The sequence below is a fragment of the Lissotriton helveticus genome, chromosome 2_1 (genome assembly GCF_964261635.1).
Source record: "Lissotriton helveticus chromosome 2_1, aLisHel1.1, whole genome shotgun sequence".
Classification (NCBI taxonomy): domain Eukaryota; kingdom Metazoa; phylum Chordata; class Amphibia; order Caudata; family Salamandridae; genus Lissotriton; species Lissotriton helveticus.
The window spans coordinates 1,315,148,760-1,315,174,301 of NC_136059.1; the positions used below are offsets into that span (position 1 = coordinate 1,315,148,760).

At 45.8% G+C, this 25,542-nt stretch overlaps 1 protein-coding gene across 1 annotated transcript in view; it reads left to right on the forward strand.

Annotated features, from left to right (window-relative positions):
- The window catches only part of ELP1 (elongator acetyltransferase complex subunit 1), an 861,256-nt gene that overhangs the window by 341,136 nt on the left and 494,578 nt on the right, over positions 1–25,542 (forward strand). Inside the window, exons 16-17 of the mRNA XM_078676240.1 lie at positions 1,072–1,175; positions 5,133–5,186. Of these exons, the coding sequence (XP_078532366.1) occupies positions 1,072–1,175; positions 5,133–5,186 (158 nt within the window). The remainder of the gene's footprint in view (positions 1–1,071; positions 1,176–5,132; positions 5,187–25,542) is intronic.

Consider the following 25,542-nt stretch of genomic DNA (forward strand, 5'->3'; position numbering starts at 1 on the left):
AAAGGTGACGCAGTCTCTGAGCATGTAGCCCAGTTGCACAGTATACCGTATTGAGAGGTAGATTCTATTCAAAACAGTCTGCGCAATGCTTAAAATCTTTTTATCAGAATGGCCTTCACTTTCTGGCTAAGAAAGTTAAGACATGCTCTCCACATAGACACGTTAGATCTGCACATCTACTGTTGTGTTTCCTCATGAAAACAACCCAAAAAAGGAAAAACAAACTCAAGCGCGTTTTATTCAAAATGTTCCGTTGTTTGAAATTCTATCCTTTTATTGATTTAACTGCAGAAATTCAGGTAAGGGTTAAAAACATGACTGTTCCCCAAGTAATCCATTCCCTCCCTTTTTTCTCACCTTCAAGTTACTGTGAATAGCACCAATAGACTTATTTGGAGTATACGTTTGTGCTTAACAAATATCCTTGGATAATAAAAAATAATGAGTCCGATCTCTTCAACTAAGCCATAGAACTCCTGTAAAGCACCTTTTACCTGCTGGTGGTGTGCACAAATCCAATCAGTTCTTGGACCTAGCTTTCAAAAGTCATTGCCACCCCAGAAGGAGAATAACATAAATATGTAGATGTCTGTTCTACAGTGTTAGATTTTCTGAGTTCCACCATCTTGCAGTATCACCCCCCTTTCCCTATATCAAGTTGCTTTCTATGGTATTATAGTAGTAAGCCCATGAAATTGAATATCTCTTCGTGAAATTGGATTTGCATCTCTAAATAATGTGAAAAGAGTAAACCAATGCTTTGTTTCCTGACCCAGACCTTGATATATACATGGAGGATGGCATTGGTAGATTGTCACAATAGATTATTTTTAGTTGTTTTAGTGTTATTTTGAATCTTGACGTTAACAATGTGAAAGGAACTTGACTTACTCAATGTATTGCTTTTTAAACATTGATTTATAGCTGTTGAGCAGTTTGTAGAGTCTATTTTATTTATGTTATGTATATTTATAACATTTAAAGAAAATAGGTAGAAAGAATCTTCTAAAAAGTTACAGATTTTTAACTGTGTGTAGTGTTTTGATCTACATTTTCTCATAAATCCATTAGATTCACCAGCAAAAGTATCGGAGCCATGGCGTAACAAAAGTGGCCACATTGTACGCTTTCCTCATCCATGTGTCCAGACCGCATTGTCAGCGATTGAAGGCGAGGTAAGTGAGCAACGGGAATGTACCTTCGATGCAATGAGATTTGATCAACGTATCTGTCTGTAGGTAAAAATCCAGCATTTTACTTCAGCACTTTTGGCTGTTCATTCTCCGCAGAAATGGGGTATAGATATGTAATTTTAAGGAAAAAATGTCATGGGGGAAGTGGAATAAGTACAAGTAATGTACTTCAATATAGTGCAGTATTGGAACAAACAATACAGTCAATGTATTACATATGGATCTGTCATTAAGTTACATATGGAAGTACCGAAAGTGAATGGAAAAGGGGTAAAATCGACAAAATATGTAATAACATTTAAATAAATTGGGAAGTGTCCAACTCTCTTTCAGAAAACTTGGACCTGAAATAATTAGTCAGCGAGAAGGTCGCTTAGTGATTGTACTTTGAACTTCATTTTGTTTTTCTTGTCCGTTTTTTCATGGCAACTGGAATTACGTGGCAGTGAGGCACAATGTTTTGCAGCATGAGTGCCTTAATTATGTTACCAAGAAATGCAAGTAATGCAGCAACACTTTCCATAAAAAAGCGGGTCTGCAAAATAGCATCCTATATATATTTTTTATTATTTGTGTGTGCTACTGGGCGGTTCTTTAGAATTCAAGATGTGGGACCTTAAAAAGAGATGCAACATTGTTGTGATTCTCCTGCCGTGTGAGTGCCCTTTTGAAATAACAACAGATTTAAGAACTAGTGTGGGTGAGATGTTAACACGAATTTCTGTTAGTAGTGAAAAGAAGCCATGACCGTGATCATTCGTCCCACCCTATATACATTATATGTCAATGTTTACGTTTTTGTTTCCTGCTGCACTCAAATGACCTTTCCCCAATCCATAAATCAGTAATGTTTACACACTCTGGGCAACATTGTCAGTTCTTTAATTGGCTCAGGACAGCAGTCAATAGTTGAAGGTGGCCAGTTAACTTTCATGAAGTATCTGGTGCACCTGCAAGCTCCTTATGCAGCAGTATTACTAATTTGTATTTCATTTGACCTAAGAATTATTTATTTGCCAACATTTGCAAATTATGTACCAAATGGTTAATTATTTAGTGAGCGTTGAAAATTGCTGTTCTGCACAATCACATTTTTCAAGTTGCCTATTATTAGATATTTCCATTAAAAGGATAAGATGAACAAAGACTTGTAAAGAATAGATAATAGCTATGACTGTGACATATACTTATAACAGGAAAGGGACACTTCTAATCAGTAGATAAGTATTTTTGATTGCGTAAAATCGAAAATGCCTTGTGCCACATTCATGTTGGGTCGTGCAGACAGCCGAGGATCCTTGAGTTATGGCTGTTTGCTACCTAAGCTCCCATTGCCCACCCTTCATTATAGTGGAATGGCACTTTAAGGTTTAAAAAAGGGAATTTGAGGTGTCAAACATCAGTTGCTAAGTATAAGTTTCACCTCCATTAATAATGAGTCCCTTGAGCATATGTGTTGGTTCCACAGCATCTGGAGTTTTTAGTGCTTTATTTCTGCTTGATATGGCTTTGCTGTCTTTGCACAGGCCACAAAATTCTTTATGAAATGTAACAGTTAGGGGAACTTTTTATATTGTCAGAGTAAGATTTTGCCTCCAGGGTCGAATGAGCCAGGATTTCAACATCTAGTGGCAAGCATGGGGTGAGTGTGTGTCGGAGGTGGAGGTATTGAAAAAACTTTGTGCGATGCCGTTGGTGTTCTTCCTGCTGCTCCATAAAAGGCTCAAGGGACTAATTTGTGAGCACATCTGAGATTATTTTGATGCCTATGATGTCCCACTTAGTGAAGCTTGGGGGAGTGTAGTCCCTTTCCACAATGGGGTCTCCAATGTTAGGCGGCAAGCCAATCCCTTGACGTTTGTGGCCTCTCGCTAAACTATCAGCTCCACTTGTGTGGAAGCGAGTAATGAGCGCAGAAATTCTCCACCATATGGGAAATATGGGAGGCAGTTGCAGCCCGAGAACCACACCTCCACTGCATATGCCAAGTCCTCAGACCCTTCAAAACCACCAGTCCTTGAGCACCAGTAGTTGTGCCACTCTATAATTGAACAGGAGGTCCGGGTGGCTCTGCCTCCCTCAAAGGTGGGCTTAAAGCCATTTTCAAGGGCAATATGGGTTATTCCTCTATTCCACAGGAGCTTGCGTATTAGGGTATTGGTCCTAGCGAAGAAGTTCTTCGCCTGTGGGAAGAGGAAATTCTGAAGTTAATGCCAGAGCCTTGGCAGTGGAACCATTTTGAAGATGGTCTAGCGGCCAAGCAGAGACAACTGGAAAGAGTTTCAAAATTGAATGTGTCTGGCCAAGCCCTCCTGCTGAGAATGCATTTTGTGCTCATATGCTAAGGCTCTATCTTCGGTGACATATACCCCTAGATATTTAATTCAATACAGAAGTACCTGCAGCTCTGGGGCCCTTGGTATGGCCATCGGACATTGAGCATTGGGGTAGATGGGCAGTTTAGCTTTATTGATACAAAAGCCTGAGTATATCCCAAATGTGTGCAATATTTTCATGGTTCGCGGTCCAGAATTGGGAGGGTTGCCAAGGAAGAGTAAGATATCGTCTGTGTCCAGTAGGATTCTGTCGCTCACCATCGGGGAACAAAGAGTCTACCCTTACCCATTCTGCCTGTGGCTCTGTCACCAAGGCAGAGAGCAAGGGGAAGAGCGGACATTCCTGTCAGGTGTCCCTTTCTACAGGGAACCAAGGAGAAGCAGCGTTGTCGCCCCGTACTCTGGCCTGAAGGTGGGTGTAGGGGAATCAAACGTAGCTAGTGAATTTGGGTCGTAACTGTAGGCGGGTGAGCAGTGTGAAGAAAAAGTACCCGTCCACCGAGTCAAACACCTTGTGAAAGTGCACCATGAGTAGCGCTTGATGGCCTGGCTGGCCAGCGCTCATCTCGATTGCATTGTGCACTCTTCTTATATTGTGTCTAGTGGCCCTTTGGGGCATAAACCTGGAACGGATCAGGGTGAACCAGTTTCCGAATCACCCCCGATAGTCCAATGGCCAACACGTGGGCCCAAATCTTAACTTCTGTATTCAGCAGGGATATAGGTCTGTACTGCTCACAGCGTGTAGCACTCAGCCCTTGCTTCAGAATCACTACTATGTCTGCCGCTCGAAGGTCCATGGGTAGCGAGCCCTTCTTTAGGGCCTCCCTGATTGTCTCTAGCAGGAGTGAACCCACTTGGGGCCAGAGTAGTCTCCAGTACTCCGTCGGGAACCCGTTGGGACCTGGTGCCTTGCCCGGCTGAAGTTGCGGCAGGGTCTCCCCTACCTCCTCAGAGGTAATATTTCCTTCCAGAATTTCCTTGTCTGTTGGTCCCAGGCAGTGACCGGAAGATCCACGACCAATTGCTGCAAGTCTGGGCCACCTCTCACCCGAATCAGAACTGTATAGCCTCCGGTAATATGCAGCAAAAGTGCGTGCAATACTATCACTGCCAGTGACGTATAGGCCCAGGTCATTTTCAATATAGGATATAAGGTCTCTGTGTGTACACAGCCGATGGAGGGTCTTGATGTCCTGCATGCTATGGTTTTAAGTCAGATACTGTCAGCCAACCTGGCACATTTCCAGTCCAGTGGATTTTATTTCGAAAAATGTGTAGAAGCTGCTTATGTTAATACGCATAAATAAGTTTGTGTATGGTATGGGTTTTTTGTCTAGACCCTTTTTGTTCAACAGTTTCATTACTGTCTGCATTTCAGAAAGTGTGATTATTGTTCACTTATGCTCACCTAAGTTCACTAAAAATATTGTTTTACCATATGTGTTCATTAGAGAAGCACAACCAAAGTGGGCTGCTGCTGGTAGCGGAGTATGCCATCATTTCTTTTCTCATTTCTTTTCTCATTTCTCTTATCTATCCCTGAGCATAATTTACTAAAGCCTTGCACACAACTGACACAGCTTTTACTTTTTCTTTGCAGGAAGCAATCTTTGGCTTGACTGACCGATCTCGCTTTTTCATTAATGGCATGGAGGTATGAAATTTGTTTGTGAAACGTAGTAAATCAATTCTTGCCCAATCTGTAACATTTTTATATGGCTGTAGGTTTACATCCTGTCTTCTTCCTGTTCTCAGTTCTGAGGATATCTTGCCAGCAAGAGGTACGGTTGCAAACTGCTTCAAAAAGGGATTGTTGAACTCCTTTGAGTACATATATCTGTTCCCTGGTCTATCTCCCTATTTTGCTTAGTGCTGTGAATTCAAATCAGTTTTCACATGCTCAACAATTTTCATTGCCATTGCTGGGCTCTATACCTTTCATCTGTTTATCTTTTGCTTCCGTCTTCATCCTCCGGTTTATGCAGAGACACTCCAGTTTAAGCATGCACATTGTATCATTGACTACTTCGAGGAGCTGATCTGTATAACTCTATTCATTCATTAATTGGGGAACAGTCATGATGGCGCGCTCTCTGTATAGCCATGGGTATGAGGTCCTCCAGAGCCATCTGGCTAGAGTGTTGTGTAAAGTTGCAGTGATCTTATTTGAGTCTTTGGTATTCACTATTAGGAAGTAAAGCCAGGGCTCGGCCATGGGCCACCATCTGGGGCCATCCTTTCCGCTAATGAAGTAGTTGATATCTGATCTAATGCAGAGATAACCCTTCCCTTCCCTACTCTACCAGAGTGGTGCAAGCACTCCCTGACAAGATGTTCGCTCTATGTTGCAGAAGCAGCTTCTCTAGTACCAGACACCCTGTTTCAGTTGGATTGGGGTGTTTAAAATCAAGGATCAGGGCCCAGGAGCTGAGTGTCTTTGGAAAACAACCTCTCTTCTGGTACCCCATCCAACCCTACCCAGTCTCAAGCCATTTAAGCACCATTACCGTTTCGCCAGTCTATCCTTCTGGACTTAAGTTTGCATGCCAGATCTCAGTTTTCTCTGGACACGTGCACCAGAGACTAGAGGCCTCCTCCTACAGGTAGTCTCTTTTGCATCCCCAACCACAACAGGCAGGCCCCAGTTTTGTGCAGGTCATAGTGTACTTATTTATTCATTTATTTAATATCAGTTTTTATTGAAAATTTCAGTATAACGAAGAATAACCAAGGATTACATTATGTGATCAAGGAAATAAGGTATAGGCGATGTCCTTATCTACAGTCCAGTTGGCTGCACTTGCTGAAACTGGGTCCATGTAATAGACACAAGGGGAAGGGATCATAAAGATACACATGGTGTAAATATCTGGTAAGTAGTATATTTTGGATACATTAACGCACAAACCAACTGTTGAGCCACAAGTTCCAAATGAAAGTATACCAGTACCGCCTGTATCACAAAGTACTATATGTCTAGATGGCCTCCTTTAGTTTGTTGTCTTCGGATTCAGAAGTGACAAGTTGACTGTATGCAAGGGGCATGCCTCAGATACTGTCTACTTAATACAGAGAAAGAGATGGGATTTACCCACATAAACAACTAACAAACAAGAATAGAGCAAACCTGCAAGGAGAACTAACAATAACCTCCAATTAGTCTGATGGTTACCAAATAATACTACTTTAAGTAATAGTTGAATGTCCATACTGGGTTTAGCAAAATGAAAAACGGAAACTGAATGTCCCAAATAGAGTATTAAACGAACTGCCTGCTTACTTGGTGACCTGAAGGGATTTATGTATTAACAGTGAAACAAGGAGCTTGATTTAAAGTAGTGTCCTCACCTGAACGAGAAGGGTGAGTAGGGGTGACTGAGGGAAAACTGAAGCCTTCCTGCAGTATTGCAAAGTGTGCACCCAGGTGCCTCAACACAAACCGAGAGAGAGAGAGATGTAAGAGCATAAGATGGATGGAGAGATGCCCTCACCTCTGTGATAGCAATGACACCCTAGAAGTGTTGAATCAAGGGGTCCCCAATATACTGTCGCTGACCGGTGGATTAAGACACACATTTCCAACATACTGTTGCTGACCGGTCGAGAAAGACACACATTCTTTTCTGAGTTCCTTACTTTTATGTGAGCTTCAAATAGAATATCCAGAAGAAACATGGCTGAGTGTAACTTCAAGGCACCAAGCACATGACACTCATAGCTCTTGCCAAGCAAGAGGGCCACTGATATTTGTGTGTGTTTGGGTGGGAGTATTTATAACTCAACCCTGCTCTATGTCCCAAACACCCTGTCAATTCATCATATATATGAAAAGTAAAGCATTAATTAATGCAACCACAAGACAATAGACAGAGGATACTTGGCTCCTGGATCCTATACTCTGTCCCAGCAAAATTCTGCCACTACCCTCTATGTCCACAAAGCAAGGCAAAAGGCATTTAGGCCCGCTGTAAGGGGTCTTCAGGAACAGGTTTATGGTCTTTTGACACAGCATTCTGTGGGATCTATTGGCACTTAATTTGTGTACCCATCCAGTAGTAGGGGAAAGCAGAAACAGAGTGAGTTTCACTCTGACACTCACTACCCTATTCGATATTGGTGCTTGTTAGCTAGCCCAAATCCTCCTTAGTGTTTTTCAAGAGGCATTTCTGTCTTCAGCCTTTCAAAGACCTTCATTTAGTAACTGCCATAAGCCAGATACAGGACCGATTCTTGCACATTGTGCAAGAATCGGTTAGCTCAATGGTTCCAGGTGACTCTGGACTTTGTCTGGCAGAGCACAGAGAACATTTGCCAGACTGTCAATCCAATCCTATTACAGTCCCTTCCTTGCATTCTTGTCCCTCTCTTGTGATATTGCACTCATGTTCTGAATTTTTCTGGTGGGATGCGATGCCCCTTTCACCTGTCCCTTCCACAGCTGGCATTTGCAAATTACTCTTGAATTTATTGGTGCAAATATCACTGTGGGGCACACTCAATCTGTGTTTTGTACTAGAGGTATAACTATTTAGATAAATGCATTGGGCTGATGGCAGTCCTTCTGGCTCTGAAAGACTTGGTCCAACTGGTGAAAATCCACAGTGGTTATGATACAATGGTGCAACATTGGGCCTTCTTCTATGTCTGAATCTAGACTCTTGCTGCCTATTGGACGGGAATATCCCCTGTATAACAGGTATCATGCACTTTGCTTTGGCATCACACTAATCTAGGTGTGTTCACAGATACCTAGGCCTGTCCCTGACTAAGCATGATCTTGGACCTTTCCTGTGACCTGAAGGAGTGAATCAAGCATGCTCTCATTGTTGACAGTGGACTGCTGTCCTTGTCTTATGTATAGTGTATAGAGTGGTGATGTCAGCATAGTGTGGTTTTGAGAAATCAATAGTGTGAGCAAACCTTTGTATCTGCGTCAGTAAGTTTAAGGTTCTATTGACACCATGTGTAAAGCTCAAAGTTCTGGTCCTATGTGTATGCTAAGGAAGGGAGGGAGGGGGGACGAGCCTGCCGACCGAGTGTATGAGTGATCCAGAGTAATGGAGGACAGTGGGATCCATTTTGAATGAGTCTGGCCTGGCCTAGCACACAGTGGAGGGTAAGGTATATGCATCCAAACAATGGGAGTGGATTGCCTGCCTTCCTGTAGGTGAAAGGAGGAGACCCATACACTGAAGTGATGAGGGGAATCAAGACAAATCGCCATTTAAAATTCAAATTCTATGAGCCCTTTTGGTAAGCAAGAGCTGCTGTTTACTCTTCCTGAGCACTATTATTAGTGGATGGTAGGTGCAAGTGGTGAGACTCCACTTGGTTGTAAAAGGTGAGTGTTACACCTGGCATCCTTGGCTTGGTTTCCCCCCTAACATTTTGCCTTCCGATGTCCTATTTTGGCTGACTTTGTTTTTGTTGGCCTTCAGACTCCGCTCACTTTACCACTGCTAACCAGTGCCAAAGTGCTTGTACTCTCTCCTTAAAACCAGCTAAATTGGCATATTCAATTTCTTGTATGTCCCTAGTAAAATGGCACTATCTGCGCCCACAGCCTGTAAATTAAATGATACTAGTGTGCCTGCAGCACTGATTGTGCCACCCACTTATGTAGCACTTTAAACATGTCTTAGGCCTGCCATTGCAGCCTGTGTGTGTGCATTTTTAAGCTGCCATTTTGACCTGGCAAAGTAAACCTTTTTTCCAGTCCCAAATCATCCTTTTTTAATATATATAAGTCATCTCTAAGTTAGTCCTTGGACAGCCCAAAGGATAGGGTGCAGTGTATTTAGAAATTTGGATATGTACTTTTAAGTTTTAGATGTCCTGGTTGTGCAGAGCTATTAATTTACTTTTCACTACTACAATGCCTACCTCTCCTATAGGATAACATTGGAATTGCCTCATTACATTGTATCTGTGCAATTTCCAAATGGGAATAGGTAACCAGTTAATGTGCATTGTATCTTAAATCACAATTTAAAATCCTAACTTATACTGAAGTTGGATTTTAAATTGCAATTCTGAAAATACCACTTTTAGAAAGTTGGCACTTGGTGCCTGCAGCCTGTCTCTAAGTCACATGACTGGGTGTGGGTGACAAGTGGGCTTTGTGTATTCCTCCTACACAGCTACACACATTGGGGAGCTTACGTGTGACCGGATGGCCCATCACTGGCAGGATGGATGGGAAGAGCTGGGCCCAGCCCCACTTACACTTGACTAGGGTGTTTCTTGTCTCCACACAAAGGACTGCATAACACCTGCGGTTAGTCTGGAGCCAGGAAGCAAAAGCAGGATGGCAACGGACATCAAAGATATACCTCTAGAAACTTCTCCCCCACTTCAAGGCACAAATGGGTATAAATACTGGACATCAGACATCACCACTTCAGTACGCTTCTGGACCTGTGGATATTCTGCCAAGAAGAAGGACTGCTGTGCTGCTGAAGGACTGCCACACTGCCGGACTCCTGCGGTGCTGTGCTGACCTGCTACCCTCTTGCCTGCATGAGAAGGACTGGACCTGCATCTCTTGAACACAGAACCCAAAGTGACTCCAAGGGCTAGTTTGCTGGCCTTCTGATCTGAAGGCTCAGGGTCATAACAGGCTTCCAACAACCGGACATCTGCACCTGGACTCTGCCGTCGGTGAGTCTGCACTGCCAAGTGGTGCCCCTCAGTCCTGGACCCTTGGAAGTGGGCTAACAGTGCTCTGCCAGCCTCTGTGGATCCAACGTATCCGATGCATCTCCTCTGCTGTGCGGCGCAGCCCCTAAGCAGAATCGATGCATCTCTCTGCTGCTTGGTTTGGATCTTTTGCAAAGACCCACATTGCCGCCACAACCTACAGCGCCTTTGGAACCGCCACTGTACAATGCATGCTTGGTGCAGGCCCTCAAATCCCTCATCAACAGCAGCCTTGATGATGCTGCCTGACTCTGCATGCAGCTTTGCAGCTCTGCAGCTCCTCGACACCGACGCATCGCCCTGACTAGATGCTGCATCCTCGATGCTGGACTTTGCATTGCAAGCCCAGTTGACAGGATCCTTGACAACGGCGCGTGCCCTCACATTGCAGGCCCACTGCATCTCGGAACCAATGCATTGCTTTGGCTGCGCAAAGCATCTTGGACCCGGATTCCCACGTCTGCATACCAGGATATAAGGTACTTTGCTCAGTTGGCCTAAATGGGTCCCTGTGGCTGGCCCTTGTTCCATCCCTTTCGGCATGAACGTGTGCCTTTGTCCCGGTCTGGCGCGAGCAGATATCCACAGTTGGCATTTTTAGCGCTATGCTTACTAAAACCTTTCAAATTGAATATCTCCGGTTCGACTGATTACACTTTTGTTGTTTTGATTTAGTTTTATTTATTAAATAAATATCTATTTTTCTAACTTGGTGTGTGGTCCTTTTTTGTGTGGTGTTTTCACTTTATTAGTGTTTGAAGTGTTGCTCAAATACTTTACACATTGCCTCTAAGTTAAGCCTGACTGATTTTTGCCAACCTGCAAGAGGGTTGAGCACTGGTTAATTTAGCGTTGCCTTGTGCCTCACCGTGATAAGGGTTGTGGTTGCTGCTTGATGAAGGCTTACACCCCAGCCAACGAAAAACCCCATTTCTCACAGTGAGGACGTATGTAGGTAAGGTCTGCCAATTTGTTTGTACTTGCGCTCTCCTTTAGTTGAGCTGATGAGTTGGATGCAGAAATCTCACACTTCTTTTTGCTTTAGATGTGTGTGGTTCCGTGTGATGAAAGCCCCGGTGCTGCCTACTGTGAGGAACATCACAAAGGCTGCATCTACTGAACAGTACTTCTGAAAAGAGAAACACCAGAAACCAATAAAAGTTTAAGACTGTGGATCCTCATCCCCTGTCTAGAAGTTGTGTACAAAGGTGGAATGCACACCATCCCACTTTAATATAGTTCAAAGTCCTTAGTGATCAAGAAGGGAGCGCTCAGAAGAGTACTCAAAGAACTGCTGTGGACCCAGGGCAGGTGTTGGTCTGATAGCCTGTCTGCCCAAGGTGTGGGCACATCACCTGAAGTCTTGACCTTCTACAGCTTCTGTCTGTCTGCTGCGAGAGGGAAGGATTCTCCCTGCCTCTGCAGGAGAGGCTGTCTGGGAGGAGTGAAGTCCAGTGTGTCTCTGGGACATTGAGAAAGCGCGGACTACTCGAAAGTCAGCAAAGGTAGATTCAAGGAGGAACCTGGCACCTGTGGCCCACACACTTTCACTCACTCCCCACTCCGGAAATCTTGGCCTTCTATATTTGAAACTTCGGACCTGCCCTGAATCGCCTATCTACGTGCTGAAAGAGGGAAGCAGTCGGTTTAGTCCTGTGCAGGAGGAGAGACTGTCTGGGAGGAGCAGAGCCCAGGGAGCCTCTGGTGGATGTGGTGCATTGAGGGTTGAAAAAGAGCTGACACTTGAAAGTCAACTAAGAAGGAACCAAAGAAGAAGCTGGCGCAAGTGGGCACCATACCCACTGCCCTGGCTCACACCTAGGTTCCTGGTGGAACCCACCGCACCCTGCTCCTCATCTGTTCAGAAAAGGGCTGCAGCACGGTAAATGCTGTGAGCCTAAACGAGGGCTAAATCTGCCTTATTGCCATATGCCCGGATGCCGGCTGGAAATGCATGATTACCATAGGTCCAAATGGGGGTTTCAACTGAGTGAGTACTGTAGCCCAACCAGGTCTGCACCTACCTTCAGTCTAGTCAGGATATCAGCCCCATAGACTGTTTCAGCACGACTGTCCGGGTGTATGAGTTCAGCGCAAGTGAGGCTCAATCACTGCACCAGACGAAGAAAGCAGTGGCAGGGCCTACACCTGCACTGGCCCTTGTATGAGCAACTTCAAAGCTGGGTGGGTCATTGCAAGACACAACCGTGCCTAGCCCTGACACTCCAGCGGATTTGCCTACTCACTGTAACCCCTGCTGGCTAACACAAGAGCAGCACTTCTACATGACAGCAAGAGTGGACTTTTTAAGTGTCACCTATTCTGAGGAGGGGTCAGCCATACAAAAGCTGAGCATATATGGATTGGGCACATGCACGCTGCACCTGAACTAGATTCATGATTCTCATGATTTTGTCAGTAGCCGAACATGAGAGTTACGGGAATCACCTGGGAGGGAGAAGAGAGGGAGCCGACTGGTATACTGCCTACACATGTATTGCACTCTGGAACACTGACTTGTGTTGTATTTAGTGCAACTGTCTGATTAAAGTACTTTGTGTCCTGTAAAGACAAGCAATAGGGTGGGCATTAAGATGTGTCTTTTGGTTGATTGTTAAGTACCGAGCTCAAGCACCCCGCATTACCTTCCTGAGAATCCTGAGGCTGCTCCCCCTCACTACCCTGGAAGTCAAGTGTGGAAGAGTTTGTGTTTGGGCCTAGTAGGAAGCGAGCAAACCAGGATATCAGTGGCAAACAAACTCTACCACCACAATCCCAGTAGCCCTTGTGGCCTCCCAAACAGGGGTCTGATACAAGGGTCAAATTGTGACAGAAAATGTGGCGGCAAAATAAAGAGGCCCCGCACAAGTTAAATAGATAGCTAAAAAAGTGGCCTATGTTTGCTAATTTGGGAAGTTTCAAACTTTTAAAGACAAGCTGTGTACGTGTTTTGCAAGGTATGGAAGACTGCATGGATTTGAGCCCGCTGCAGGTATCTTTTATTGTCCATAAAAGTAACTTTTAAACAGGCCCTGCAGACAGTAAAACAGGCCCACAAATGTCCTAAGTTTTTTCCCACACACTGACCTGGCATTTCAGCTGTTCCGGTACTTCCGGTTTACCCAATAGGCCGTTAAGAGCCTGTCTGACACTGCCCCACTCCCACCTGGTCGTCGAGCTGTTGGGCGGCATAATCTAAATTAGCATTTTACTGCTGGTCTTCCACATTGAGGAGTTAACATCTGTACATGCTGCCGGACTGATGTTTCCATATGAGAGAAAGCGAAATAGCAGCATGTCCTTAACACCATTTTTAAGGTCTGGGCTTGCCGGCCCAATTCACGTTTGCCATCTTCATAAATTTCATATGCAACCATTGTACCTCCTGGATGGGTTAGGGCATTGAATACCTGAGGGGCAGTCTTTGGGTAGACTGAGACAGAGTTTAGCTTTAAGTATACTCCTATCTCCAGTTTCTGAGGTTCCTTCAGCAGATCAGAAATAACCTAGGGTTCTCTTCCAGGGGATCCTCATCAATAGTCATAAGCACTGAATATTCCAGCCCATGTGCGGGACCCCGGAAACAATATAAAAATATATATGTAAAAAACACATATATCTAGCTCCACATATATGTATGTACATATATTATTTTTTCTCATACCAATGCAGCCCCAAAAAGAGGCTAACACAATGTAAAACCTTGTACATGTACTGCAATTATAAAAGAAAGAAAGAACACATTAAATCAAATATCCCTTGAATTTTGTGTTTTAATGAGTAAAACCACTCATAACTCCTGAAAATTGCATTAAAAGACATTGTTAGTCTCAGGCTGCATTGAAAAGCAATACCATAGGAAATGAAAGCATTTTCAACAAAAACTGGCACTGTGCCTTTAAGGCAGCCCTGAACCCAGGCTTCCCATCATGCCTCAGGGGTGACAGTTAGGTCAGTTGTTCTTTCCGGCTCCTTCTGTCAGGACCCTGGTTAACAGCTCCCACCTTTTTTTGACTTTCTGTCAGAATTACTTGGTGTTTTCTTCAAATTTTTGATCTCACTCGACGGTTTTTTACCTTAGAGAGATAGTTATACCTTTTTTGGGCTCAAAAAATGATTATTTTTTGTCAGAAATGCCTAAGGCTCTCTTTGACACCTGCTCTGCCTGTGGGCATAAGAAGGCTTGGTCTGATACACATCCTGTGTGTATTCGCTGTCTACCTGACTCTCATGAGGTAGCATCTTGTGTCCACTGCCAGTCCTTGTCATCCAGAATTCTCAAGGACAGAGAAAGAAGCAGGATTTATGGACTTTCTGAGAGAGGTAGGTCTCCAAAGATACTTATGAAGCGGTCGACGTCGAAGAAATTTCCGACCTGCTCTCCTTCGGCGTCGGGATCGGCGTCGAGGTCTCCAACGACGAAGAAGGTGAAGTCTTCAGCGTCGAAAGTCAAGACTCCGCTGCCGTCAACCGGGTGATGCGCAGTGTCGAGTGCAACGTCGAGGTCTCCGTTGAAGCAGGGCGGCTCAACGTCGAGACTTCCGTCGTCGAAGGCTCAGGTAGAGTTTTCGACGTCGAAGCCTCCGCCGTCGCCTAGTCATGGGCGCTCGGCGTCGAGGCAGCCTCCGTTGTCGTCTGGCTATAGACGCTCGACGTCGAGGCATCCTCCGTCGTCACCAGGTCATCGGCGATTCACGTCGAGGCATCCCCAGTCATCGTCAGGCCATCGGCCATCGACGTCGAGGAAGAGATCGACCTCGAAGCATCCTTCGTCGTCGCCAGGTCATCGGCGTTCGACGTCGAGGGATTCTCCGTCGACGACCCATCGGCATTCGACGTCGAGGCATTCATCGTCATCGAAGGACCATGGTAGTTCGACGTCGAAGTTTCCTCCGTCGGCGTCGCACCATCGACGCACGACGTCGAGGCATTCACAAGCATCGGTAGGGCACTCGGCGTCGAAAGTTGAGCAAAGTTCGCCATTGGAGAAGCCTGTGTGGACTTCACCTCCTCGGAGATAGACGTTGAGGCATGGAACTCCAGTGGTCCAACCTCAGACAGTGGCACAGCAGTCTATAAGGTCGTCTGGGTCTGCCTCAGCTGCGAAGGATGACCAGGGCTCGCAAGTGAGTGACAGTCACGCTGCCAAGCGGAAGAGGTCGCCGGAACAGAGGGACTCTCGTGGTCGCTCCAGGTCTGCGGCTGGCTCATGTTCGGACTCTGGCCCGGATGTGATTATTTATCAGTCGGGCAGCGAGGAATCCAGGCATTCGCAAAAGGATGCAACGCCTCCATCACACTCTCCAGTGAAGCATAAATCGCCTACTGTCAGGCTTTCCCGAGATGGTACAAGCCACTGCATCACTGGGCTCCGGACAAGGAGACAGCGTATCGGTTGCAGCAACCGCTCTCTAGGCCTAGAGAACGGTCACGCTCTCTGGTGAGGCAAAAAGAAAGATCACGCTCTCCAGTTCGCCAGAAGGAAAGATCACGTTCCCCAGCTCGCCAGAGAGAAAGATCACGCTCTCCAGTACGCCAGAGGGAAAGATCACGTTCCCCAGTTCGCCAGAGAGAAAGATCACACCAGAGGGAAAGATCACGCTCTCCAGTTCGCCAGAGGGAAAGATCTCGCTCCCCAGTTCGTCAAAGGGAACGATCGCGCTCCAGGGTGCGAACCGGCAGGCGTAGTTCACGCTCAAGAAGCACAAGGAGAGACCGAAGAACTCCTTCTACTTCTTCCTCGACCCGCTCTCACAGAGACTACTCTCCTACCCTGACAGACTCTCCTTCAACGAGGGTATCTCCAATCGATGATATCTTCACTTTTCAGGACGTACTGGGTAGGGGAGCTCTTAAGCTGGGAGTTACCTTAAAAGCTCCGCAGATCAAGACCTCTATAATATTTGAAACACTACAACAGAGGTCTGCACCCAAACCTCTTCTGCCTTTGGTGCCGGGGATTATAGAGCCAGTTATGGACGTCTTCTTAACCCCAGCGACGGTCAAAGCGGCTCCGGCAAGGATTCTTAAAAAGTACAAATCTCCAGAGGACGATCCGCTATTCCTCAGAGCCCATCCTCCCCCGGACTCAGTGATTATTGCGGCGGCTAGGAAGTCCAATGCAGTTGCCTCATCCTCCACTGTTCCTCTGGATGAGGACAGTAAGATGCAAGACTCTTGGGGAAGGCGGGTCTGCCATACATCAGCGTCTTTTCTCAAGGTTGCCAATACGGAAGCCCTCCTGGGGCGTTATGACCGCTCCCTGTGGGATTCTCTGCAACGTTTTGTGGAGAAACTCCCAGCAGAGGACCGTAAGGACTTTGAAGAAATCCTCCTGGAAGGCAGTCAAGTCTCCAACCAGGTGATAGTGCCGCAGCGGATGGAGCTACCCTAGCAGCTCATGGGTGTGCTCATGGGGTAACAGCAAGAAGGTCATCATGGTTGCGCCTAACGGCTTTAAAACCAGAAGCCCAAGCACGTATATTGAACTTACCTTTTTCAGGTGCTTCATTGTTTGGCACAGGTGCAGACGAGGAAATGCAGCGCATGAAGGCAGAGCTGGAAACTCTCAAGGCGGTGGGTCTTGAGAAAAAGAAGGAGTTCAAGAAAAAATTTCGCTCCTTCAACAAGGGCTCTACAAAGCAGCGGGTTCAAACCCCAAACTGGCAGAAGAGCCAAGATCAGCAGGGGCAGCAAAAGTCCCTTTATAAAGGCAAGCGTAATTACAAGGGAAATAATCAGCGCCAAGGCAACAACACCGGCAAGGCTCAAGCCAAGCAATGAGTCGTCTCTTCCCCCAGCGCCGTGGACCACTCCAGTGGGGGGAAGCCTGACAAAGCATTTGAAAGAGTGGCAAAGCATCACAAAAGACAGATGGGTGTTGTCTACGCTTCAGAATGGGTACTGTCTTCGTTTCAGTCGTTTGCCTTCACCAGTTCCCCTGATGTCTACATCAAATCATCAGCTGCACCTACTGCAAAAAGAAGTCACCACTCTACTCGAAAAGTCAGCTATCGAGAGAGGTCTCTCAGAGGGGAAAAGGAGTGTACTCCCGTTATTTTCTGGTCAAGAAAAAAGGACAGAAGGCAGAATACAGGCCCATCCTGGACTTGCGAACGCTAAATCTGCATGTCAAAAAGGAAAGATTCCGCATGTTGGCGCTTCATCAAATATATCCACATCTCAGGAAGGGAGATTGGATGTGTTCGCTGGACCTTCAAGATGCTTATTTCCATGTCCCAATACACCCCAGTCACAGAAGATTTCTTCGGTTCAGGGTGGGGACCTCCCACTATCAGTTCAAAGTCCTGCCGTTTGGGTTGAAGTCGGACCCTCGGGTGTTCACGCAGTGTGTTGCGGTGGTAGCAGCTGCTCTACGTCGCAGAGGGGTCTTCGTGTATCCATACTTGGACGATTGGCTGGTGAAAGGTCCTTCCCCAGTCAACGTAAGGAATCAGTTCCGGACTTGTATACAGCTCTGCCAGAGACTAGGGCTACATGTCAACTTCGGAAAGTCAGTCATTCAGCCCACCCAGAGGATCCACTTCCTTGGAGCTCTGCTAGACTCCGAAGCAGGAAAAGTGTTTCCTTCGGAGGAGAGACAATCATCAATCGCCCAGAAATGTCATCTCATTCTTCGCGGCAAGACTCAGAAAGTGCGCAGGATTGCCTCCCTGCTAGGGTCGATGGCGTCTTGCATCTTCCTGGTCCCGAACGCCAGACTTCGAATGTGTCCTCTTCAGCAGGATCTGGAGAACAAGTGGGATCCGCAATCGGCTCGCTGGGACGATAACATCACTATCTCAGATGCAGCTAGAGCTTCTATTCCGTGGTGGACAAAAGCTCAGAATATGCAGGTGGGAGTCCTGTTCCACCAACCTCCCCCTGCACAAACACTGATCACGGGCGCTTCCCTTCTAGGCTGGGGAGCGCACATGGGCCCCCTGCAGGTTCAAGGTCAGTGGTCACACAAGGAAAGCACTTACCATATCAACATGCTGGAGCTGAGAGCAGTACACCTAGCTCTCAAAGCGTTCCTCCCCTCAATCCAAGAGGCATCTGTGCTAGTACAGATGGACAACACCACCACAATGTACTACTTGAACAAGCAGGGGGGGACGCGCTCCTGGACGTTGTCATTGGAAGCGCAGAGGATCTGGCATTGGCTTCTGGCTCGAGGGCTATCTGTCACTGCGGTTCACCTTCCAGGAGAACAAAACGTGAGGGCAGACGCTCTAAGCCGTCATTTCGATGACAAAGAAGACTGGGTTCTTCACGACAAAGTGGTGGAGTAACTTTTTCAATCCTGGGGTTGTCCCTCCATAGACTTGTTCGCGGACGACCAAAACGCCGAAAGCCGAAGCTTCGCCTCCAGGTTCCACCGGCCAGGCTCGAGAGGGAATGCTCTTTTGATCGACTGGTCAAACGAATTTGTGTACACCTTTCCACCTCTCCTGTTGATTCCGAAGGTGGTAAGCAAGCTGACACACTTGTGCACAACAATGATTCTGATTGCTCCCGATTGGCCGAGGCAGTGGTGGTACATGGACCTGCTTCATCTGTCAGTGACTCCTCACAAGAGGCTGCCATGCAGGCCGGACCTGTTGTCCAAGATGGACGGGAGGATCTTCCATCCCAACCTTCCGTCACTGAGCTTGGCAGCATGGCTCCTGAGGTCATCCAATACGGCCATCTAGGATTGCCAGAGGACTGCATGTTCATTCTGAAAGAGGCAAGGCATCCTTCCACCAGACATTCGTATGCATGCAAGTGGAAGAGATTCTATATGTGGTGTATACAGAATACTCATGATCCGATCAAATGTCAAGAAGAAGCAGATCTTCCGTATTTGTTATATCTGGCTAAAGCAGGTTTAAAATTTAATTCCATCAAGGTGCACCTAGCGGCCATAATGGCTTATAGACGGTCGCCTTCTCAAACCTCTTTTTTCCAGCTAGCATCTGTCAAGGACTTCCTGCAAGGGTTAAAAAAAAGTATACCCTCCAGTGCGTCCTCCTTCTCCACCCTGGGAGTTGAACTTGGTGCTATCAAAGTTAATGGGTCCTCCTTTTGAACCCATTCACAAAGCTCCTGTACAACATCTTTCATGGAAAGCGGCTTTTTTGGTGGCTATCACGTCAGCTTGCAGAGTGAGCGATATTCAAGCCCTCTGTGCATCAGAACCCTATACGGTGTTCCGTTTGAATAGGGTGGTGCTACGGACGCATCCATCTTTTCTGCCTAAAGTGGTGTCAGATTTTCATGTAAATCAGATCATTTCTCTGCCCACTTTTTTCCCAACCCCTCTACTCCAGCTGAGAGGTCTCTGCATTCTTTAGACCTGAAAAGGGTTTTAAAATTCTATCTTGACAGGTCTAAAGTGATTCGTCATTCTGATCATCTTTTCGTTAACTATGGATCGATCAGGACAGGCCATGCTGCCTCAAAACGTTCCATTTCCAGATGGATCGTTTCATGTATTAAACTTGCCTACCAGCTAGCGCAAAAACCCCTGGGGTTTTCTCCCAAGGCACATTCCACCAGAGGAAGAGCTGCGACTGCGGCTTTTCTCAATAATGTGCACATGTCTGAGATCTGTAAGGCGGCGACCTGGCGGTCCGTCTATACATTTACCAGACATTATTGTCTTGATTCTGACACGAGAGCAGATACCCAAGTAGGCCAAGCCTCCTTGCGGAATCTGTTTAACAGCCAGTCTAGGCTGTGATGTTGGGTCTTTTAAGGTAGAAGATGTACTTCTCATTTACCTGCAGGTGGTTGTTGGGCTTGCTATTCTATTCAGTGCTTATGACTATTGATGAAGATCCCCTGGAAGAGAAGGATAAGTTACTTACCTGTAATCCTAGTTCTCTTCCAGGGGTATCCTCATCAAAGTCATAAGCAACCCACCCGCCTCCCCAGGTAAATGAGAGCTGTACGTTTTCATGTTTGTGTTTAGCCCTGACATCAGGGTTATGCAAAGAACAACTGACCTAACTGTCACCCCTGAGGCATGATCGGAAGCCTGGGTTCAGGGCTGCCTTAAAGGCACAGTGCCAGTTTTTGTTGAAAATGCTTTCATTTTCTATGTTCTTGCTTTTCAATGCAGACTGAGACTAACAATGTCTTTTTATGCAATTTTCAGGAGTTATGAGTGGTTTTACTCATTAAAACACAAAATTAAGGATATTTGATTTAATGTGTTCTTTCTTTCCTTTATAGTTGCAGTACATGTACAAGGTTTTACATTGTGTTAGCCTCTTTTTGGGGCTGCATTGGTATGAGAAAAAATAATATATGTACATACATATATGTGGAGCTAGATATATGTGTTTTTTACATATATATATTTTATATTGTTTCCGGGGTCCCGCACATGGGCAGGAATATTCAGTGCTTATGACTTTGATGATGATACCCCTGGAAGAGAACTAGGATTCCAGGTAAGTAACTTATCCTGTTTACCCTGTTGGCTGCAGCTTGACTTCCTCAAGTTTGCCTCGCTCAACTTGCTCTAACCAGCTTGAGACAGACAACATTTACAACTCCCAGAGGTGGTTTCCTGTCCATGGAAGGATTAAGTGTGGCATACACCCTCATTACCATCACTAAACTTCTGATCATGATTCCTCAGGAGTTAGCATTTGCTCACCTCCCTTTGCTATAGAAAACCTGGGCATCCTGACTTCTGCCTGGAAGTTCACCACCAGATGGCAAGACTCTCCATTTGGGCCATGTCAAAGGACCTCAGCTTGATGTTCTTGGTGGATGATTCTCTGTTCCTGCAAACCAGATCCATTTTTACAAATCAAACGTATTGTTGTACACCATACAGTTCTTCTTCAGTGAGTCTTTTGTCATGTGCGCTCGGTCTTTCCTTCCCATGTAAACGTTTATCTGTGAAAAGGCCCTCTCAACATTGGCACTTGAGACGGGCATCGCCGAAACAGCCAGTATACAATTTGCTAACTCTGGCCACTGATATAACTTTCCATGTCGATACTGGGTCACCAGAAGTTTGTGATTCTCTGGGTTAGGTTTTGCAACATAGGTGTTAAACTTGGCGCATATGCTCTCAGAGTTATTGAATCACTCCGAAATAAAGTAGCACTTTTGAAACTCCGGAGAAAATTCCTGTTTATGAAAGGGATCTAGAACTTATGAGGAGTACCACACTGAGACCTTATTTACTTCAAGTGCCATGGTTGGTGAAGGGACATTTCTATGCATCATTGCAAGCCATTTTGCATACATTGTAAAACTACTAGATACTCAGCATTTCTTTACTTACCAAGAGGCAAACACTCTAACATGGAACATGTTACAGTGCCAAAGTCACTAAAAGTTTTGCCCAGCCTAATCTTAAGGAGATGTTTCACATCTACACCAATTCTGCTGAACACTTGATAGACAAGGGTGTTTTCAGACTCTAGCAGTTTTAGTATGTCCACTACAGCAGTCACATTTTCCTGTAAAAATCTAAGAAAGCAGTAGAGTGTACTTTTTTCATATCACTATCAATATGCAACCAAAGATCCTCACATTTCTTGCCTTTGGTATCATCACTCAGCATAAATTCTGTAAACGGTTGCCACATGGATAATATAGCATTCACAGCCTCTAGGACTGAGAACCATCAGCTAAGTGGCACAGTTGGGATGACTCTTTCTTTGATGCACACAAAGCACAAAATGAAAAAAATTAGCATTTTAGTTTTTGCGCATAACCAAACAGTACACCAGAATGGACTAAAAAGCTGAAGATTGTAAAGAGGCTTTTAGCACGCCATTTAACAAGTGGCAAGGATCTCTTACGGGGAAACACTTCAGCTCAGGTATCGATTTTGACAGGTCATCAGAAAACGTTTTTATATACATAGCTGAATCACTGCAAATATAAACAATATCACTTCAATCTTTGTTGAACTTGGTAAGAACTGTTTGCAGCAGCATTCTAAGTGACACTGCGTTTCATGTTTTCCAAAATTCTGGTGTCGTGTTTTCACCATTATCCCAAAAGCTTGGTGACAGCACTCTTTTCACATATACCTGTCACTACACCCTGCATTGAATGTTTAAATCCTGGGGCCTTTGCCAATTCTCCTACTATCAATACTAACTCACCAGAGAAGTGGGCTCATGCATCAAGGGCTTTTACCCATTCTCTGTGGGTAATTGTAATGGTACATATTAGAAAAGATTCTCATGAAAGCCACCATTTTACCTATCAGTGAAGAGATCGAATGTAGCCAAAATATCAAATATGAATTTGAGATTTCCTGATTCTCTACAGTTTATAAAATATTTAAACAAGGCCTAAAACATGCTTCTAAACCCTGCATCTTAAGACCACAGACCAGAAGAAACAATATTTTAGTGACATCCCTAAACAACAAAACTCAAGCAGAATAATGTTAGCCCAGTCTTTCTTGCTGCTACCTTGTATAAGCTACATTTTATTGGCCCTTCGAGGAAGAAATAAAAATGACTCTTTCACTCTCCTTTTCCTTTCTTTGAGTGGCATTTAGTTTGTGGTTGTACAGTTGTTTTTGCAGTGTTTATATGTTTACATTGGTGAGTGCTATTTCCCTTTTGGTGAGGTTTTATCAATTATTATAGGTTTAAACCTTAATCAGGACAGCCTAAAAATGGTCAAGAGATGTATGTCGATTGCTGCGTTTGTTTTTTCTTTTTGGGTACCATGCTGCGTCATAGGACCTCAGTCTGATCCTAGCCGGACAGAGTTCTAAACATTTTCAGCTATTGCCCTTGTATCAGATGAACATACTCTCAAGTAATTCTTCCTGGTGATAATGTTGACCATGTGCTTACGTGAAGTGCCAGCCTTCTGCAACTCATAGTCATTCACTGCACGCCACCAGGACAAGGTTTTATTGAAGGCTTACCCCACCTGTGCTGGAAAATTATGCATGGAATGTAGATGGCGACCCATCGGCAAGTTTTCCAAGTTTACAGGCTTACAGTGGAGAAGTGTGGCTCACCGGTTAGAGGAGGCAGTCCCTGATGCAGAGGTCAGACACGGGACCAGGGTTCAATCCCCGACGCGGCAGGGTCTTGAGCTCAAAATGTCCAGGGACTCGATAATTCTCGCCTCGGTGCCTACTCGAATCATGGGTTCACACTCTGCAACGCTGGGCAATAGCTTGCTTAATCTCCACTACGGCCCCACCGCGATGGGATGCCTGGTCTTCACCTTGGGGATGCCCAGTAGGGGTAATCTCGCAGGGAAAGGCCAGGACGGGTTCCCAAAGCAAGCGCCTTGAGACCTTACGGTAGGCGCTATATAAGAACGTATGATTTACGATTTACTTGGCTGTGCAGTAGTTATACAACTTGCATTTAAGACAGGCTTTGCACTTCTACATTGATGGAGATCTTGATCTGTGTTTTACCTACCAACGGTTCTTGGGTGTTGGACACAATAACATGACTGCTAAGGGTACCATTGTCAGATGTATTATGTTGCAAATCAGCTACTGTTGTTAGGTATCGAACCTCTGTTTGTTGTCCAAGGGCTAACAACTTTGGTGGTATTTCCCAGACGTGAACCGATCACAAAAATGTGCGCCAACCCCACATGCATTTTGCCAACATTACCTTCTCAAGCCTTCCATCTGGAACATGTTTGGCCAGGAAGTTCTGTGCAAAATGTTAGCGGAGGCCTGAGCTGCTTATTTAGGCCCGTTTTTATTTTCATTTGCTTTGTAATGGCCCGAGAAGTTGAAAATGGGAAAACGCCATGACATAAAAGTATTAAAGAGTTAAGTATATGGTACTTCCACTACTATTAGTTTGCACACTGATTGACTCCTTATTACACATGTGTAGTGAAGCGGTGTGTTACACATATGATGCACATATGATACTTCAAGGCCACGCCCCCTGCAAGCATTACAAAGGCGCGCTGACTCACTAGCGCAGCAGATAACTCTTGGAACCTCCTGAGGCACAGCCGGGAGTAGGCAGAAAGTTCGCGCATTTCATTGTTTTTACTTGTAAAATTTAGCTTTTGAAACTCACTCACCTACCCTCCCTGACACACGATTACAGTGTGCAGGCACCCTTCACGTAGCAAAACGAGCGCTGGAAAGGGCGAAATTGCCGATCTTCTTCACCTGCCATTCCCCACGCCGAGACTGGGACACGCCCACTTCGAGGCCACGCCCCCTGCAAGCATTACAAAGGCACGCTGACTTACTAGCGCAGCAGATAACTCTTGGAACCTCCTGAGGCACACGCAGGAGTAGGCAGAAAGTTTGCGCATTTCATTGTTTTTATTTGTAAAATTTAGCTTTTTAAACTCACTCACCTACCCTCCCTGACACACGATTACAGTGTGCAGGCACCCTTCACGTAGCAAAACGAGCGCTGGAAAGGGCGAAATCGCCGATCTTCTTCACCCGCCATTCCCCACGCCGAGACTGGGACACGCCCACTTCGAGGCCACGCCCCCTGTACCCACCCCCCCACTATAAACATGTGCATCTACTGGAAGCGCAGCGGACGAGCGCGACGATTGCGTGCCGAAGGCAAGCTAGTCTGCGCTCGTCCGCGATCAGGACGCGGCCGGGGCTGGTCCCCCTGCCCGACTCACCAGCCATATCACCGCGACGTACACTCGGACTGAGATGATGTCTTTGAGACCCCCCCCTTTGTTCGACCTGCCCATGGTCCATCTCTGACGCTCGGAGCCAGGATTACGTTTGTAAAGTTTGCCATTTCTCCCTCCCTTCTTTTGATCTAACAAACAGTCCGGCCCACGCTCTGAATCCTGCCCCCACCTGCGGAGCCTACCCCTCCCTGACCCTCAGAGCTGCGCTGATTAATTGCAGATCATTGAGCAAACATGCCATCGACATCTGGCAGTCCCTTCGGGACAACAACTGGGATCTGCTTTTTCTAACTGAAACGTGGCTGAACGATACCACGAATCCCATCATCACCCTTGCCTTACCGGAGGGTTACAGTATCATCTATGCCAACAGACCCAATGGTAAACAGGGAGGTGGCGTTGCCTTAATCCACAAATCCAAATGGACGGCTACCTTCCCTCTATATGACCAAATTGAATGTATAGAAGGCCTGCCTTTCAGTGTTCAAATCTCCCCGTCCACCTCCTGCTCGGGAATACTCATCTACCGCCCCCCCCCCCCCCATTCCAATACTTCACATTTACCGGCTCTGGCGGATTATGTTATTCAGCTTAGCACACGATACGCCAACTTCACTGCTTTAGGAGACTTCAATCTCCACGTAAATGAGGAATCTTGTTCGCACAGCAAAAACTTCATC